Here is an 18,707-nt window from a genome sequence, read left to right as displayed (position 1 = left end):
CCCAAACTTATAGGTCTTAAATAGAAAATCCTGGGCCTAGAGTTTTTGATAGGAAGTCTTCCTGTAATATATGAGCAATTGGACCTTGGGTCAAGCCTGAGGGTTAAAATTTCAAACACACCAGTTATCAGAAATGTAAGACTGGTTCTAAGTGCTATAGATCACCTGGGTTTCCTATTTTAGTGAAGGGAGTCAAGATCACAGCCAGGTTAAAGTGACTGAAGCTGTCAGCCTGGCTCCTTCCCTTTCTTCTGGCTCACTGCTGAGGAAATCCATCTTTTCTTGGTACCCTGCCCTTCCCTTCTCTGTGTCTACCTTCTGTGCTCCTACTAGATGCTCCTATCTCTAGTAGTGCCAAGTTCTGAGGACACTGAAGAATTTTGCCCTTATTGGTTGTCTCACATCACAAGTGATCTGGTAGTTGCTTGTGAATTGCAAGTGTATTTATATTTTGAGGTGAGAAGAAAAAACTTTTACTTTCATTTAAAAATGAAAAGTTAGGCATCGTGGTATACACCTGTAATCCCAGCTCTCAGAGAGGCTGAGGCAGGAGGATTTCAAGTTTGAGCCCATTGTGGGCAACCTAGAAACTCAGGGAGAACCTGTCTCAAAGTAAAAATCAAAAAAGGGCTGGGAATGTAGCTCAGCTCAGAGGCCCTTGGTTTAATCCCACATACCACAGCAGCAAACAAAATTTTTAGGAGTTGTATATGATGATGAATTAAAATAATATCTCAGTACAGAGTATATATTTATCTAATATAATAGAAGAAAATATAGGCCACTGCTCTCCAGACTAACTTTACAGAAGCTTTTAAGTTCACAATAATTTTCTTTTTTGACAATTTTACCTAATTGAAGATTTAATGCTCTAAAGTATATGCTCAATCACAAGCTGCCCAGAAATATTCTTTGTTTCTTTTCCAGGATGAGGATGACTCTTCATATATTCCCTTTTTCCAAATGAGCACTTTGGCTTTTAGAGCACTGATGGCATACTCACGGCTGCTAGAGACTCGGCCCTGCGGGCTGAGATCACAGCGATAACTACGCTTGCCTCCGACACTGGAACTAAGCCAAGTCTATGGAACACTGCTGTGTGTTTTACCAGCCACTTCCTAATGTCATGACAAATTTTTCTGATTTCATTTTCTACCATTGGTATGTATGCTTCATATTCTAAACTAATGACTTTTGTCCCTTCAAAGTTATTTCTTGTAGTCCCTACAAATAAGGACACTGCACCACACACTGGAGAAATCACGAGCTGCGAGGCTTTGTCCACAGAAAGCTTCTCCGCCATGCATTTTATTACGTCTCTTGATTTTTCTTCGACTTCGTCCATATCTTTCCCACATGGCTGAAAAGCATCACCCTCCACTAATGGGAGGGGTGATGGCGAGTTCATTTCCTGGCTGCAGCTGGAGGAGCTGGTCTCCCCGCTCGACATACTCCTGACGAATGGCAAAGATAACCTGATTTTTAATGTCAGCCAATCCAGGATGCCGAGTTTCTAGCTCATTCCACAGCTGCAACACTTTTATTTCTTGTGGCACAGAAATTGTCTCTGAACGAACTCCTGCTATTTCAGCATTTTTTGCAAAATACAATACTTCAACCTGGCAGTGGGGAACCATCCCACCTGCGACCCTGGACCCTGGCCATGACCACTTCACAATCATTTTTTAAAAAATTAAAAAATTAATTAATTTGATACAAGGTTTTGCTATGCAGTTCAGACTCAGTGATCCTCTTATCTCAGCCTCCCCAGCACTGGGATTACAGCTATACGGCACCATGCCTGGTTTTAGGGCCAGCACCAGCATACAGTACTGGGCATCAAACCCAGGTCCTTGCACTTGCCAGGCAGGTGCTTAGACTGCCGAGCTATCTCCCCAGCCCATGTTTGTTGTTTTTGTTATCACGGTACTAGGAATCAAAGTGGGACTTCACACATGCTAGGCAAGTGCTCTATCATTGAGTTATTCACCCAGCCCTTTATGTTTTGAGATAGTTCCACTAAGCTGCCCCGTCTGGTATTGAATTTGAGATTTTTGTCTCAGCTTTTTAAATACTGGGATTACAAGTGTGCACTACCACACACCTGGTCTAATTTCATAATTTGAAGTAATATTAAGCACAGTTAAGGTAAAATTTGGTGTTCTGCTATTCCTCCTAGTCCACCTAGAACTTTGCTAATAGGACTTTACAGAAATTTCTAATCTATGTTGACCAGTACAGCAGCCACTAGTCACATGTGACTATTGAGCACTTGAAGTATGGATCATACAGCTGAGAAACTGAAATTTTACTTACGTTACATTTATTTTAATTTAATTTAATTTAATTTTTTTTTTTGCGGAACTGGGGATTGAACTCAGGCACTTGCACTTGCTAGGGAAGTGCTCATTCTTCTGAGCCATCTCCTGACCCCTTACATTAATTTAGATAGACCATTGTGATGAGCTGCTCCCATACTGGTCTCACAGATCTTGAACATGGTGATGACTTTGTATCAGGATAGTCTAGGTTATGCTGTAGCCACAAAGTACCCTGAGGTCTTGGTGATTTATAAGAGATTTATAATGAGGTCTATTTCTTGCTGTCTCGTGCACCATTTTGGTTGGCAGAGGATGCAGATGGGTAGAGCAGCCATGATCCTGTGGTCACCAGTCCTTCTTGACTTCCTTGTGCCCCCACTTGAGTGCTGTGGCCTAGAGCAGACACACAGCACTTCTGCTCACGGACACCTCCCCCACAACCCAGAAACCAGGATGGAACGCCTCTGTGCCAGGAGCTCAGAAACCTCACAATGGCTGCCATAGACTTTGGCTCCATCTCAAGATACAGAGAAAGATGTCCCATGGGACAAAGAAAACAGTATTTCTGTGTTCCTGCAAGGTGGAGAAATGTTTCTTCGGAATTCAAATTCCACTGCCTCCTTGATACTTATTAACAGAGATTTATCAAGTGTAAGTAGGATGTGAAACAAAACGCAAATTTCAAACATTTTGATAAAAAAGAAAAACAATCTTTATATAAAGTTAAAGCTAACAATAGCCATTATACCCAGTTCAATAAGCCAATTCTTCAAATTTAAGCAGCACAGCATTTGGTTTTAGTTACCAAGATTCATCTGTGGATTCTACAATTTGTGGCAAAGAAAAAAGAGATTAAACAAACAGCATGCACTGTGGTATCTTTATTTAAAAACTGTGAGCTAACTACATTCGTAGTGTTCTGATTTACCATTCTGATGGCATAATAAACCAAAAGAACATTAACACAGTCCCAAGAAGGCATTAAGCTGTAAACACATGTATATAACACTCATGCACATACATACAATACACACACACACACACAAATTATATTCTAAACACAATTAAAAGTGATGAAAAACACTTTGGTCTAAATCAAATTAAAATCCCTTTATTATAATAAATTGTGGCAATACTGTGGCTATAATGAAAAATACTGTAACTGTTTAAAAAGCAAAAAAGGAAAAGTACTGGCAATTTGAAAAAGTAGCTAACAATAGAATGGAAGATAACATAAGATCAAAATTCTAACATTGATACTTGGTAGGATTGCACATAAGTAATTTAAAATTGGTTCATAAGGAACTATTAGAAAGTCCACTGGAATATTATGTTGTTGCACTTTACAAACAGTGGAAAAGAAAAGAGTACTTGGAATGTTACACACGCATACACACACACGCAGAGGAAATGTACTAGATATATCCATTTATGGTATTTGTTTATGGTCTGTGACCCTCAAAAAGTTTTATAAAGAAAAAATTTAAGTGCCAATGTAGTGAAAAAAGTTAAAAATTCCTAAAGATGCAAGTCTGAGTGCATTTGTCAGGCCTAAGAATACATTCCAAGACTGGGGGCGAGGCATGATTGATGCATAATCAAGTAGAAAAATAGCGTGGAACTCTATGGTAGGCTGTGCTCTCTGGATGTGTGGCGAGTCAAGATGAATTAAACTCAGGCTAGAAGATTCCAAAGTACAGGGAGCTCGGCAGCTGTTCATGAGTTGAAATACATTTCAGGGAGCCTAATAAATAATCAAGACTAACATTTCAGCAAACTTTTTTTTCCACATTCAGACACAAAAATCTTTACCATGCATGCAGGCTGATACCCAATAACAGCATAAATCTGAATCCTGGCTGAAGAAAAAAAGCACATTAGCAAGGATCTGCCTGCACCATGGGTTCTTACTGGAAAGTCTGAAGCTGCTAGACACTTGAAAAGAGGGGATAAGTTTAATTTAGGTTGCCTACTGATTTTAGAAGAAAGGAGTCAGCCATGAGCAGGGTTCCTGTCTTCACAATCTTAGAAGCACAATTAATGTCCTTAGTGCCAAAATTTATGACAAATTCAGAGCCAGAAAAGCTTATAAGTGGAACAGGGGAGAGGAATAGAAGAGTGTGGATGTCTACAGTGAGCTTCGAAAAGAAGTGTGTTCTGGAAGGCAGAATGGCTCAACTGCTTTCAGAATAAAATGCTGCAGTGCCAGAGAAGATCCAGGGGCTGGGTAGAGAAGCCACCTGTCTCCAAGGACCTTCTGGGCTTAGCAGAGTCACAGGACCCAGAGCCCAGATGTGGACTTGATATTCATGGATGCCTTCATGAGTTCGCCCAGATATTTCTTCTGGCTTCTTTTTCCCTAAAGCCAACTGGTCATGCAAGTTGCTGGTGATTTCCCTAAATGAATTGTAGCTGCACTTTATCTGAAGGTGTCAGCTAATTCATACTAATGCCCACCAGTAATGCTCCTAAGTATCAACTGCTGTTGCTGATGAATCAACCCCCACATGACCTAACTAGATAACCTACCAAACTAGGCGCCTTTAATTACTATCTGGAGTTTTTTGAGTTTTAGAGAAATGGTTTTTTAAAATGACTTTGACATTGCTCCTCCCTGGATTTGTTTTACTCTTCCTCTTCTTCCTCTTCCCCTTCCCCTTCTCCTTCCTCCATGGTTTCCACAATGAGTTCGGCCGTGCAGGTGGCTTCTCCAAGGCTGTTGACAGCCTTGCAGGTGTACTTGGCATCGTCATCCCCACAGACATCACTAATAATCAAAGAGCAGTTCCCATCCTCATCGTAGTCTATCTGGAAGTGGCGCGACTCTCGGATTGACTGGTCATCTTTGAACCAGACGACCTCAGGGTCTGGGTATCCTGCACCACAGAGAGAAGACAAGTTGCAGAATCAGTTATTTTGAGTTTCTTATCAACTTATAAGCAATTCTTAAACTACCTCCCTTGATTAATGGGATCAGGAATAAATTAAGAATGTTGGCTGTTAGTACCAGTTTTGATCCTGATATTGGAATACCCAAATTGGGTATTTTAAAGTTGTCCATTTTTTACTCAGTTGTACTTTCACCATATCTTGCCTTTAGATAAAAACAAAGCACTCTGTGAAATACTGCTTCAACTCTAATTTGCCTCAGATGAATATCTTCTTGGATGAAAATAAATTTTTAAATTTTGCATAAAGGCTCAACTTAAATTCAAAATTCAGAGAACAAATGGGTACAAAGGATCTTTTTGGGGTCCTGGACATTTTCTAAAAATAAATTGTGCTGGTGGCTGCATGACTGTAAATTTACTAAAAATAACTGCATACTTAAAATGGGTGAAATTTATGGTGTATAAATTATAAATCAATAAAGCATAGTGATGGCCATATAGAACATAAGATAAAGGAACTGGAAATATTGCTCTGAAAAAGAAAGTTGTATTTGTCTTATGCTGACCCAAGACATGTAGTGTCTCTAGATAATTGGAAATGGGCCTTATTGATTGGTCTTATGATATATGTTAGTCATGATTCTACAAAGCTCAGTATTATAATATATAAAGCCCACATATATAAACATATATTGTATGTTTTAAAGGTGTGATGTATATACACATATGTCCCCAACATTACACACACACACACACACACACACACACACACACACACTATAGTCCAAGAAATTTGCTGTTAAATTTTGGAGATTTTTTACAGGAAAAAGTTGTAGTACCAGTCAGATTTTAAAAAATTATACACAAGACTTGAGAATTTTATGTTCTTTTCCAGTATAATTTTATTTTTATTTGCTTACTTGTAGTACTGGTGATTAAACCTAGGGTCTTTGCACTGAACTACATCCTCAGCCTTTTTCAATTAAAATTATTTTATTTTAGTTTGAGACAGGGTTGTGCTGAGTCCCTAAGTTGTTCAAGCTGGTCTTAAACATATGATCCTCCTGCTTTAGACTCCCAGAGTGCTGGAACTGCAGGCCTGTGCCACCATACTCAGCTAGTTTTTATCCATATGTTTTAACATTCCATTCAGATATTAATACAAATCTCAAAGGGATAATCCCAAAAAAGTAAGTTAGTACAAAAGAGGATAATCACTGTGCAATACCTTTAAAAATGTTCTTTTTTCTAAAAAAAAAAAAAAAAAAAAGGAAAAAGGAAAGAACCCCAGAAGATCCAAACACAATGGCAAGGGTAAGAGTTAAGGTAGTAGCTCCATTGCTCTCAGCAAAATCTCTAATCTGAGAACTTTTACACTACCAAAGGTAGTATATCCACTTTATTTATTTTTGCGGAACCGGGGATTGAATTTATTCATCTGTAAATGAATAAGCTCTTATACTACTGAGCCATCTCCCCAGCCCCTAATATATCCACTTTAAAAAAAATAAAGAGAAACATAGTGGCAGGCCACACATTTACAAGACATTTTGACGATATGAAGATTCAGGAGAAAACTTGGTTTACCATTCCTCATGTGGGGGTGCTTTCCTCAGAAGGCATTGTGGAACTGCAGAGCTGAGAGTCACACTATGGAAAAGGTGTGCTCTGTTGTGACACTGATCCATGGTGTTGGCCTTGGGGATGCAGCTTAAAAGGTTTAGGGGCTTTACTTGGTCACGCCAAAGTAAAGGGAGGTAACTCTCCACTCTGGTTGCCATGTGAAAGTCACAGACTTGAAGCCAAGAAGCCTGTCATATTCTGCCCTTTATAATCTGTGGCAATGAATAGGCTTTGTGTCACCAACTCTGCTAACTTCTTGGGTGCTATACTAAGATCCTGTAAGGTCCTTGAGCTCCAACTTTCCTCAGTGACATCACTCAGAGAACAGTTTCCTTCTATACTTACCAACCTAACACTTCTCTATGACTTCCCTGTAAGACATAAGGTTTTCCATTTTCACATGCATGGTCTCACAGATCTTCCAGGATCACGCTGAGTGATGTCATTTACAGATGAGAAGCCTGAACTCAGCAGCATTAGATCATTACCCAAGGAGCAGAAGAGCTGCTGACTTGATCCTCTACTCTCAGTGGCCACCTTCCTCCGAGAGCTCTGTGAGCAATCACAGGCTCCCCATTGGTTGGCAAACCTCACTTCATTATGCAAGTTCTGTAGCCAGGGAGGAGCATGGCAAATATTTATTATTATTATTATTATTATTGTTTTGTCTTTTTGAGAAAGGGTCTCACTATGTGGTTCAGGCTGACCTTGAGCTTGCTTTGTAGCCCAGGCTGATCTCCAACTCACAACAATCCCCCTGCCTCAGCCTCTCGAGTGTTGGTGGGCATGGACCACCATGCCCGGCTCTTGGCAAACCATTTTAATTTCAGATCTCATTGCTGGTATAAATAGGTGAAAACAGGGCCCCTAACATAGTCACTGAAATGCACTAATCCTCAGGAAGTGGGGTTGGTAGGAGCTGCCCTTTAGGACCAGCACCTCCTGAATCAGGGGTCTCATGGCCTGCTTGTCCTCATTGCTGTGGGTAGCACAGACTGAACACCTTGCCCGGCCCAGCTCAGCCCCCAAATGTAGCCACTTCCCATGCGGTAAGGACAGGTTTGGCCCAGCTCACCTTCAATCTTGCAGTCGAATCTAGCAGCACTTCCCTCCACAACTTCCAAGTCACGAATAGTCTTAGAGAAATAGGGTTTCACGTGGGGCTTTTCCTCAGCTACAGCCTCAAGGAAAGCCTGAGAGACATCTTCTATAAGACAAAGGAGAGAGCTGGGTCAGTTCTTCATCCTGTGTTCTCTCCTGTAGTGTTCTCTCCTCTCCCCTACTTTAAAAAAAGTTGCTATAATTTAGAAAATAAGTGAATCATAGCAAGCCTTTTCTCTTGGGAATGGGCTGGTTGGCTGCCAAATGGTTTTTGGCAGTCAGGAGAACTGTGCCCCAAATGGGGAAATGTTCAGCCTCCTCCTGCTTAGTGCTGATACATTGAAAAGGGAAATCATCTTTAAAAATGATCTTTGGCTGCACTTCGTGCCACTTCGGGAGCCAGGTGAGGGTGCCTGGGCAGGACACAGCCTCACCAGGCTTGCTGACCTCAGTGTCCCTCCATCCTTCTCATGTGGCAGGTCCTTCACTTCTTCTTAGCAGGGAGGAGTCAGGTGCTCCTTAGTTGAAGGAGCTTTCACCTTGCCAATGTTCTTTACTCTTGGCTTTCATGTTGTATGACTGTGGACCTGAATGAGGGGGAAGCTTCAGGGCCACTGCCTCGGTGCTCAAAAGGGACCTTGACTCTGCTTCTTACCTGTGGGCACAAAGAGTACCAGGCAGTGTGGGACAGGGGTGTCCCTGGCCAAGTGAAGCACCTCAGGAAAGAAAATGAGGGCCAGCCCTACATGCCTCTGAGGAAGAGGTCGGAGAAGTGCCCCAAAGGTAGTGGACAAGGAGCCGGCCCTGCTGCCTCCAGGAGAGATCTATCTGCCCACGGCAGGCTGCTCAGTTCTAATATGTCTCAGCAGCATGAAGGATGGCAAGGCAGGAGGACCATACGAGTTAATGTTTGCTCAGAACAAAAACACAAGGACAGTAGAAAATGGAAGGATATTAAAGATTGTTACTCAGCTAACTATGAAATCTTTTGTTTCTGCCCATCAATATACAAGTTCATTTTTATAATATGAAAAAGGTAAGCTTTTAATAAGATCTTTGTTAATTCTTATATGAAAGATAGGGAAAACAATAATTGAAGTTATTTAGTTATATTAGACAAACAACTTTCCCTCTGAAAATAATGTACAGTTAAACAATTAAAGAATAATTCTACACTTAGTAGTTGTCAAGGCAACCCAAAAGTATTTCTGAATTTATCTTTGTAGGGTAAATGAAAAACAAAGCCAAACTTCAAATCATTAAAATACTCCTCCATCCCACAACCCTTTCTTTTTCTCTCCCTCCCACCCTCCCTCTCTCCTCTCTTTGGCAAGATATTCATATTGAGATATAGTCCCAGCCCTTTTAAAATTTTTTATTTTGAGACAGGGTCTTGCTAGTAGCCCAGGGTGCTTAGTAGCCCCGGCTGAGTTGCAACTTGCATTCCTCCTGCCTCAGCCTCCCAGAGTTTTGGGATTACAAGTGTGCATCACTATACCCAGCTGTGCCCCCACCCCTCTCTTTCATACCAGCTGGCTGAGAAACTCTCCAGGTACACCTTACCTTCAGATTCTAGTTTCTCTGCATTGAGGGGGCTGGTTGGTGACCCTGTTGAGGACTTCCTGCCACTGAGCCCTGAGATCATTGCCATAGAGGACAGTCTTCCAATGGCTCTCACAGCATTGCCCGTTTTCTGGAAAATAGATGCAGTTCAGACCCAGGTGGTGCCCCTAGTTCCAGCAGGGCAGTGCTGGGAATCCAGGGAGAAGAGCCCAGCCGGAGAGCAGCTGCGCCTTGGATGGAGGGCTTCCCAGGCTGAGCCGTGCAGAGGAGTGAGCCTGGCCTTGCCCTGCTCAGCACTATCAGCGTGTCAGAAGATGTTCCGAGAATGGAATGGGCCTGGAACTGATGTGCGCCTTCATGTGACTAAACAAGGTCAATATGAGACAAAAACCCTTTTCATACTGCGCTTCAACTCCCATAAAAGGGATAGTTTATATAAAGCAACTGCGGCTGAGACAGCTCCAAAGACTTATTGCTGACTGGCCCAGTGCAACTGTTTCTTGTAAAACAATGCCAGTGATAGGAGTTTAACTTGTCCAGAGAATCCTTACTACAGATCCCATGAGTCCTGATGCAAAAGAAAAAAGCGCTCTACTGACCTTGGGCAAGCCACTTAACCTCTCAGAATTTAGCTCTCTTCTGTGTATTAGAGGGTTGAGCAAGACGATTTCCAACGTCCCACTTAGTTCTGTTTATGATTCAGATACTTAAGAGATTTCGAGAAACTGCAGGGCTGGCTCCAGCACAAGTTGTGACTGTGCACTGGCGTCCAGAAGGGTGTTTGTCTCTGTGTCCACTTAGGCTTCTAAAACTGGCACCTGAATACGCACCTTGGGGGAGGACAGAGTTTTTTGCTGAAAGGATCAAAAACTGAGAAGTAGTTTTTTGCCTTATGAAAATTCTACCAAGCACAGGAATTAGGTCAAGAAATCTTCAATATGGACACTTGTGTCTCAACTTTTAATAAAGTTACTTACTTTTTTTCTAGGGTCAGTAGGAATGGCTAAGGAAGCTAAGACAACCGAGTCTTTCCACCCCTGACTCCTAACGTCTTATTTCGGTATCCGGAAGCTGTGTGGCCACAGAACAGCTGTCATCACAGTCTGTCTGCCTGTTCCCTCTCACAGAGTAAGGAAAGAGCCTCTTCACAGGAAGATGCCTGGCTGTCACTTGCTATACCTCAAGCTGTGCTGGCAAAGCCATTTCCTCTTGAACTAATTTCACACATTCAAGAATCCTCACAGTTTTGACCACCTGGAAGGCCAGTGTTTTCGTAGAAAGGTTATTTCTACTGAAAAGATGCAGGTGTGTCCACAGTGTAAACAGAGACCTACTGTTGCAATCACACTTTTGTGTCGTGCTCCCTGCCCTGCTTGTTGCAGCGTTTCTGTGCACTTTGGTCAGATATTACAACCTGCTCTGTCCTTTGTCTATCTACCCTTCAACCCGCAGCACCGACTGCATGGGAGCGGGTGTACTTCTGGCCCTTGGCTGCCCCCAGGAGCTGGGTCACACTGCAATCCAGAAAGCCCAGATGGGGTGATGAGGTGAAGATGGTGAGAGATTACAACTGACCAAGTGCAACAGCCCACTGATGAAAACAGCCAAATTTTAATTCTTTACCTTTCATCCTTGTTTTCTTCTTTATTTAAAATTTTTTTTGTATTTTTTAGGGAAGGGTCTACAGGGTGTTCAGGGTCTCATTACTAAATTGGATGCAGTGATCCACTTGTTTACAGCCTCCCAAGAGCTGGGATTACAGGCATGCACCACCATGCCCTGTCTCAATTGACTCTCTGAGCGCCCCGGGGGCAGGGCCGGCATAGCAGGCCTGGGAATTGAACCTCCAGCCTGCTTAAAGGCGCTTTAATTCGCTGAGCTATTTGGCTGGCCCTCCATCCTTGTTTTGAGAAAGTTTTTGTCTGAAAAAAAGAGACTACCAAAGCTGGGATGGGGCCAGCCATCCCACTTTGTCTAGGACTTTGGGTTTTCTAGGATAAGTCTTTCAGTGCTACTACCGAGATGGTCCCTGGAAAACTGAGGCAAGCTGGTCGCTCTAGTATTGGCCAGCCATTCAGGTTTTACAAACATGCCAACAGTTTCAAGACTACAAGTTCCCTGATATTTCCCAATAATATCCAAATGTGATGGGCAAGAACACCCTGTGCTATATTGAGTCTAATGCTTTCTCCTCTGTTGCCCTTTGGTCCATACTGCTGGAGTTCACAAAATAAAGGTAGCTACCCATAGGCCTCTTGTTCCTAGTCTTTTACCTCCAGTTTGCACACAGAAACCCTGTCATCCTCTTTGACTTATCTCCACTGCTACTCCTTACCAACATGTCTTTGTGAAATTCTTCCAATATGAATTTAAAATTAATCTTTCAGAATAACTTCATTGTAAGGCCAGTAACATGATTAACCATCTATATCTAGCCTGGCCTTGTTGGTAGGGATTTGTTCTGTGATACCTCCTTTTTCCTGTGGCAACCAGGACACCATAACAGTTGGACATCTTCCCCCACATTAGCCAGGCTGCCTGTGTCTGCCTTGCTCTCCTTCCCACGTCAGCTCACCACATACTATATTCCAGTCCACTCTCCACTACCCCACCACACAGAACTTGGGCTGCTAAGAGAGGGAATCCCCTAATCCAGGACTGCTATGGTCCTCAGCACGGAGATTAGGTGTGGAAAACATTTCCCTAAGAAAAGGACCTAACATAGCAGGTCAAATCAGTTGAAAAGTTATCAGTGAAATTATATTTCAGGGACATAAGGGGAATGAGAAGTTTTTTTTTTTTTTTTTTTTTTTTTGAGAAGTTGTTGACTAATTCTGTATCCAATTTTGTGAAACAAATCCACTGATTTTGCAGAAAAATTATTTCCAATTGCTTTTACTTATGTTAAAGGGTGGAACTAAGGTTCCTTCTCTGAAGCCTTCCCCTTTTCTTCCCCAACCCTCTTCCAGAAAAGCCTATGGCTAATAACACTATAAACAACAAGAAAAAAGCTAAGTGATTAAAATGTTACTGCCAACTATGATTTTCTGGCTGCAGCACTTCACTGATCTCCTCCCACCTTCTTTGCCCATCTCCTGGGTTCAGGCATCCTTCTGGCTTTGATCCACCTTCAGATGTTCTGAAATGATAAAGCCACCCCTTAACCCACAGCCTCATCCAAGTGAGATCCAGTTAGACTCGCTGCTCTGAGGACTACTGCCCCACCCCAACACTAGCTGCCCTGTTTTTCCAGAATTAGTGCTTTGAGATCTGTGAGTGTGAGGATCATTAATGAAACCAATTTTCAATTTTTGTGGATCCCCTTCCTTTTTTGAAAGACCATTTGCTACTCTGATTCTAAAGGCCCCAGCAGGTAAGTGGAATAGGTGTCCCAAACCACTGCACACTTGAGGGCCCCCGGAGACCCAGCCTGTTGCCAACAGGGTTAGGGGTGTGTGTTAACTATGAACTGACTTCACGGCAGAGGAGCTCTGGCTGCCATGGGCCAGAATGGAAGCCCTGTGAACTCTGCTTGCACGGGCACTTGTGCTCCCTTACACCCCCTCAAACTCTGTATGCACTTGTCCTTTGGTGGGAACTATGATTTAGTCCCATTGTGTGGCACATGCCCAGTGTCCCAGGGACTGCCTTTTTCTCCGTCATAAGGGCAGTTTCAGTGCTCCTGCCCCCCTCAATCTCCAGCTAAAGACTCTGTTTTTGTGCAACCCGGCACAGCAGGTGGGCTCAATTCTCTGTCTTCTCTGCCTGTGCTATTGCTCCTTCCTCCCTGGGCTCACTCTAGCTCCTGTTCCATGGTTCATTGGTAACTCCTGCCCCTGGAGGAGTCATAACCACATCAACTCTGGGTACACTCAGCCTCTCTCCTGTTGCACTAACATATATGGTTATGGAGTGATATACTAATAGTTTATAATTCCTGGTGTGCTGTATGTCCTTTTATGTCTATTTGCTTCAGTTCTCCATTGCACTATACATTCCCTGAGGATGGAAACTGTGTCCTCTCCAGGAGCCCAGGAATTTTTAAAACAAATTGTGATGATAAAACCATGAAGTAGGTGATGATGGTGCAAAGTGCTGCATGGTTTTGGATAATAATTAGACAGTTTTTAGATAATAGTTTTATCTGTCTTGTATCAGAGGCAGCTCTGTGCTATTTATAAGACTGTGTGCTCGGGGGCCAGGTTCTGGCTTTTCCACTTTAGCCATGTAACTGCCTATCTCAGTCTGTCTGTTCTTGTCTCTTAATAGTACTTGTCTCCTAAGATTGAAAGATTATTTTAAAAACTTAAAAAATTTAAGATTGAAAGATTGAATGCATATCAAGTACTTTGAATGACCCCTGACCTATGGCTAGCCCCCGTATATATTAGCTACTGGTAGCATGTTGGAATGTTCTATTGTGCCAGCATTTTTGTTCGTTTGTTTGCTTTTTGTATTTTAGGGAAGGGGCTGTAGGATAGGATATTCAGAGTCTAACTACTAGATTGGACTCATAGTGATCTGCCTGTTTATAGCCTCCCAAGAGCTGGGTTTACAGGCATGCGCCACCACACCCAGTCTCAATTGCCATCTCAGTGTGCCCTGGGGGGGGGGCGGGGCCAGCCTGGCAGGCCCGGGGATCAGACCCCCGACCCCTGCGCCTGCTTGCAGGTGCTTTAATCTGCTGAGCTATTTGACCGGCCTTTGTGCCAGCATTGTGTTGAAGAAAGATGTTGACTATCACATTTAATTATCCACAATGCTGTGATCCTGGTAGCATTATCCTCCCTCCCTTGACAGATAAGAACACAAATCCACAGCAAGGTTAAGTCACTTGCCTGAAACCACATGGCTGGTAACAGCCAACTCCCCTCCAGAGTGGAGACTGTGCTCTCTCCTTAATGATAAGTAAAGTCTGACCATCCCATTACCTGTCAGGAGTTCACCTTCTCCAGGGTGCCAAACAGACCTCAATGGATGCTACTTCTCCCTCTCCTACAGCCATGAGACAGCAGTGGCTTAGCAGGAATGAAGGCTGGTGTACCAGGCCACCCTTCCTGGACATCTTGAACCAGCTGAGTGTGTTTGGAGAGACAGCTGTAGTTGTGAAAAACACTGCAGGACCTAGCTTAACACTGTACCTTAATCGGCTGCTCAAAATTAATCCTGGGCTATTTTGGCAACAAACTATTTTTATTTTCTTGCAGTAAAGCCACAGAAAGTAGGGAGTTAGAAAAATACAGCAAATATGAGTAGCGTCCAAGTCCCAATGAGCCCCACATTACCTGCCATTTCCTCCTTGCCATGTACTTCTTCATCCGGTCCTTGGACAGCTTCTTGGCCTCCATGGTTTTAGTGTCTTTCATCAGCCATGGGTGCTGAAGGCACTGGGTACAGTTCAGTCGGTTTCTGATAGAGGCAGAAATCGGAAGATTTCTGAGCAGAAGACCTGAGATACTCATCAGTTCAGAAATGGGAGGTCACCTTCTCCAATCACACAAGGAAGGCCCAGGCTTCCTGCTCTCAGCCCATTCACCATGTTCACAGCCACGGTGCATTTGTCTTTTTCCACTCCTGGTCTGGGTTACCCCGACTAGACCCCATGCAGGCCAGAGTTGAGAAGCGTAACCACCAGGAAAGCAATTGGAAGCTTATGACCTGTTCTTGGGGTTCTGGAAGGGTAAGTGCCACAAGGCAGGCAAGTTTGGGAGTAATGGCTGGCACTATGTTCTAGGGTAGGTTCATCCAGATACGGCTTGGGGGCTGGGCCTATGAAGGCCTAATCCTGCCTTCCCATCTGAAAGAGGGGAGATCGAAATGCTAGGACAAAACCTCTAAGAATACTGCTTTCTCTGCTCTTAGGTGTGGTTGAGTACCACATTTTTCCTGTTACAATTTAAAGGGTTACAGAACTGTGCTGAAACTCATTTAATCTTTCTTAAACCTCTACAAATATTTCAGGGTTGTTATCATAACTGTAACAGGATCAATAAGGCCCAAAGAACCAAATGCTAACATACACAGAGAAATTACTAGAAAAAAGTATAGCATAACATAGTGACTTTTAGATAAAGGAACTATGGATGCTTTAAATTTTCTTATAGTCTTCACATTTTTTATAATTTACATGTTTTACTTACAATAGAAAAAGATTCTTAAAAGTAACAGAGGCTTATGGTTGAAGAGCTGCTGGGTGTAAGAGTTTATGAGAACCTAGTGTTTTGATCTACTTGATTAAAACCAGTTCTTTGGTTGAGTCCACTGTGTGAGCACAAAGGAACCTGCCACTGCTTATTACTGAGTTAATTTAAGATTTGATGAGAAAATAAGATATACAAACAATATTCCATTTACCAAAACTTCATCAAGTGAAGCTTAGTTGACCAAAGCCATCCCTGACCAGAGTTACGAGGAGGAAGGTTTTCATCTTGGGTGTGGGGTACCCCTCACCTTTAGAAGGGAATCTAGATCCCTGACAACATCCCAGTTCTTCTTGGGTTATGTCCACTTCTGATGTAAAGATTGACAGCAGATGGTTAAAAAGCTGTAGTGTCCAGGAATATGGAAAGTCACTTCCAGGAGAGTTTGGCCCTGAGACAGCTGAAGAGGACTGAATGATGGGTGGGTAACAGGAGAACCAGATGCAGCTATCTAAGAAACTCTACAACATGCTATACAGCAGCTGCACTATCTTGTCCTGAATAGTGTTTCTCCAAGGAGGGAACAAGGAGCAGCTTCAAAGAGACCACAGATCTGAGACACAGGCAGAACCCAACCTATAATGTCAATGCGACTACTATACTGCACCTGTCCCCTTCTCTTCCTCTATACCACCTATTTCAACATCGCCCTTCTTGGCAGGCCCACAACTGCTCCTATTGTCAAATCTGACTCTTAGCTCCTGAGGCTCCTAGACCTGGGCCATGCCTCATCTGGCCACCTACTTCCTGAATAAGAAGCTTCTACTAGGCAGGAAGTCTCACATGACATTCCCACAGCTCTCTGTCCCAAGGCACCTCTCTTTTCACATGAAGAGCCCTCTCACCTTGTCACTTTAATTCTACTGATTCCACTCACTAGGATAGAAGGCACTAATGAATTCTGCACAGCCTAGCCATCTCCTTCACTCTAGTTTCCTTCTCAACTTAGCCTCCAGGCCTGACTGAAGCCCCAAAGGGTTTCACTGTGCATCTGACCTTTCTCTTCTCACAGCTTGGCTGTCATACACCTGGACCTACTTATCTCCTACAGTGTTCTAGGTGAGAAGGAACTGGGCAAGATTATCTAAATAATTTATATGAAAAAAGAACAAGCCAGAATAATCTGGGGATGTGGTGAGCTGTCTGTGTCATCTGTTCCAGTGTATTGAGAAAGTGCATCCCTCATGAGCTCTTAAAGGGGCTGAGGTGTCCATCAGCAGAGCTTGACAGGTCACCGCCATACACAGAACATAACAGAAGTGACACACAGATAGGTTGCTCTCTCTCTGCAGCCCTCCTCAGGGCTCATCAAGTGGGGTTTCTATGCTTCTAAAGATGGATACGGTGTCTAGTGCAGGATCAGGGCTGGGGGACCCCTCCCATTCTAATCCCTCCTTGGGACAAGAACTGGTCTGGCACCAGGGGGTGAGGAGAGAGTCTCATGGGTAAGGAAGCCCTGTCTCCCACACCAGCCCAGGACTGGGAAAGCTGACAGCTCTGAAATCTCAGCTCGTTACTTCATATCTTTCTTCAGCAAGTTGCTGATGAAATCCTTGGCATCCTCGGAGATCTCGTCAAACGCCTCATCATCGAAGTCCCAGGTGGCTGAGGTAACATTGGCTAAGGTCTCGTTGTCGTTGTCACCCATGAAGGGAGAAAGGCCACTGACCCTGGAGGAGAAAAGTAGAATAGCAGGAGTGAGGGAGATGGGGGGGGGGGGGTTACACCACCCCAGGTGAGTGCTGAGGTCAAAGATGAGGGCTGGGAGTGCTCTGTTTCCAGCTCACATACACAGTGGCTGCTGGTACCTGCCTTTCTTCTCCCTGTGGAAAGAATGAGAGTGGCTTCCAGGGGCCTTTGTGGCCTCATCTTTTCTTGGTTGGTGAGTGCATGTAAGGGGTACTTCCTGCCTCCTAATACTATCCACTTGTGAAGCTGAGTAGGAGAATGAGATTCAGTTTCTGTCATTCTTCCCAGGTCCTACATTGTACCGTCCCTTACAGAACTTCACAGGCCCTTTCATCCTACATTCCTACCTCTTGCTATGAGGGCTCTCTGGGACTGTGAACAGAGCCACACCCTTCTCGTATGTATTCTTTTTTTTTTTTTCAGAACTGGGGATTGAACTCAAGCCTTTGTGCTTGCCAGGGAAGCGCCTATTCCACTGAGCCATCTCCCCGGCCAGCCATACCCTTCTGTTCCCTCCCTCTGATATCTATGTCTTCAGTTCTAAGAGTACAGGGGATGCTCAGCTTCACCAACCTATGCATGCAGGAATGACTCCTTTACCAGCAGCCTAAGCCAAGCTAATTTGGAAGGGAGAGACTCTAAAGCCAGATAGTACAGATATATGGCTTAGTGCACCTCCTCCTTATACTATCAGTTCCCACTGTGCACGCTTACTGAGGACCTCCATGATGTGTGACCTGCATGGCTGCCTGTAGGCTTGTTTCAGGTGAACCCATACTGGACTTAATGTTATACTGCCATCATCTTGGAATTCTTGATGTTTCAAGAAGTGGCCTCATCTTTTGATTCTGCAAATTATGTAGCTAGTCTCACCCTGACTCTGTCTGAACCCTTCACAATACATCTAGGGCTATCTGCCAGCAACCTCTCAAATTAGGACTTTTTTATAAAACGTCCTCAGAATATAGCTCAGCACACAGCACCTGCCTGGCAAGTGCAAGGTCATGAGTTCAATTCCCAGTACCAAAAAAAGAAAGAAGGAAGGAGAGAAAGAAAGTCCTCCCTTTCAAATCCATATGAATCCTTCAGTATAGACAATAGGCCAGTCAGCTTCTGGGGCTGTTTTGGCATTTGAGAGCCTTTGGCTTGCGAAACATACCCATGTCCCCAACCAAACACTGAGTTTGGTAGAACAAAGCCTACTTGAAATATTGGGAGAAAGGTCATGACCTTCCAGTGAACACCGTTATAAAGAAAAGAAAGCTTTTGCAAAGTTAATTAGCTCACAGTAATCAACATATTTGGGTTTTTATTTTATT

General features: G+C 43.4%; 2 protein-coding genes across 4 annotated transcripts in view; both read right to left on the bottom strand.

Moving 5' to 3' along the window:
- Positions 1 to 962: 962 nt before the first annotated feature.
- On the bottom strand, positions 963 to 1,658 carry LOC101564912 (molybdopterin synthase sulfur carrier subunit). The gene is made up of 2 exons (XM_012517155.2): positions 1,353 to 1,658; positions 963 to 1,076 (listed from the first exon to the last, which is right to left on the bottom strand). Exon 1 carries the CDS (start codon positions 1,635 to 1,637, stop codon positions 1,371 to 1,373), a length of 267 nt encoding a protein of 88 aa, XP_012372609.1. The 5' UTR covers positions 1,638 to 1,658; the 3' UTR covers positions 963 to 1,076; positions 1,353 to 1,370.
- Positions 1,659 to 3,187: 1,529 nt separating this feature from the next.
- Positions 3,188 to 18,707, bottom strand: part of Mylk (myosin light chain kinase) — a 228,515-nt gene continuing 212,995 nt past the window's right edge. For all 3 annotated transcript variants that reach the window (XM_023702276.1, XM_023702275.1, XM_023702278.1), the window contains 5 exons: positions 17,217 to 17,369; positions 14,785 to 14,908; positions 9,500 to 9,629; positions 7,911 to 8,042; positions 3,188 to 5,197 (listed from right to left, as the gene is read on the bottom strand). In XM_023702276.1, coding sequence (XP_023558044.1) covers positions 4,947 to 5,197; positions 7,911 to 8,042; positions 9,500 to 9,629; positions 14,785 to 14,908; positions 17,217 to 17,369 — 790 coding nt within the window. In that variant the 3' untranslated portion in view covers positions 3,188 to 4,946. The remainder of the gene's footprint in view (positions 5,198 to 7,910; positions 8,043 to 9,499; positions 9,630 to 14,784; positions 14,909 to 17,216; positions 17,370 to 18,707) is intronic.

The sequence above is a fragment of the Octodon degus genome, unplaced genomic scaffold (genome assembly GCF_000260255.1).
Source record: "Octodon degus isolate 3935 unplaced genomic scaffold, OctDeg1.0 scaffold00147, whole genome shotgun sequence".
Taxonomy (NCBI): Eukaryota; Metazoa; Chordata; class Mammalia; order Rodentia; family Octodontidae; genus Octodon; species Octodon degus.
Note: the sequence above shows the minus strand (reverse complement) of the source record. Positions and strands in the feature narration are given on the sequence as shown.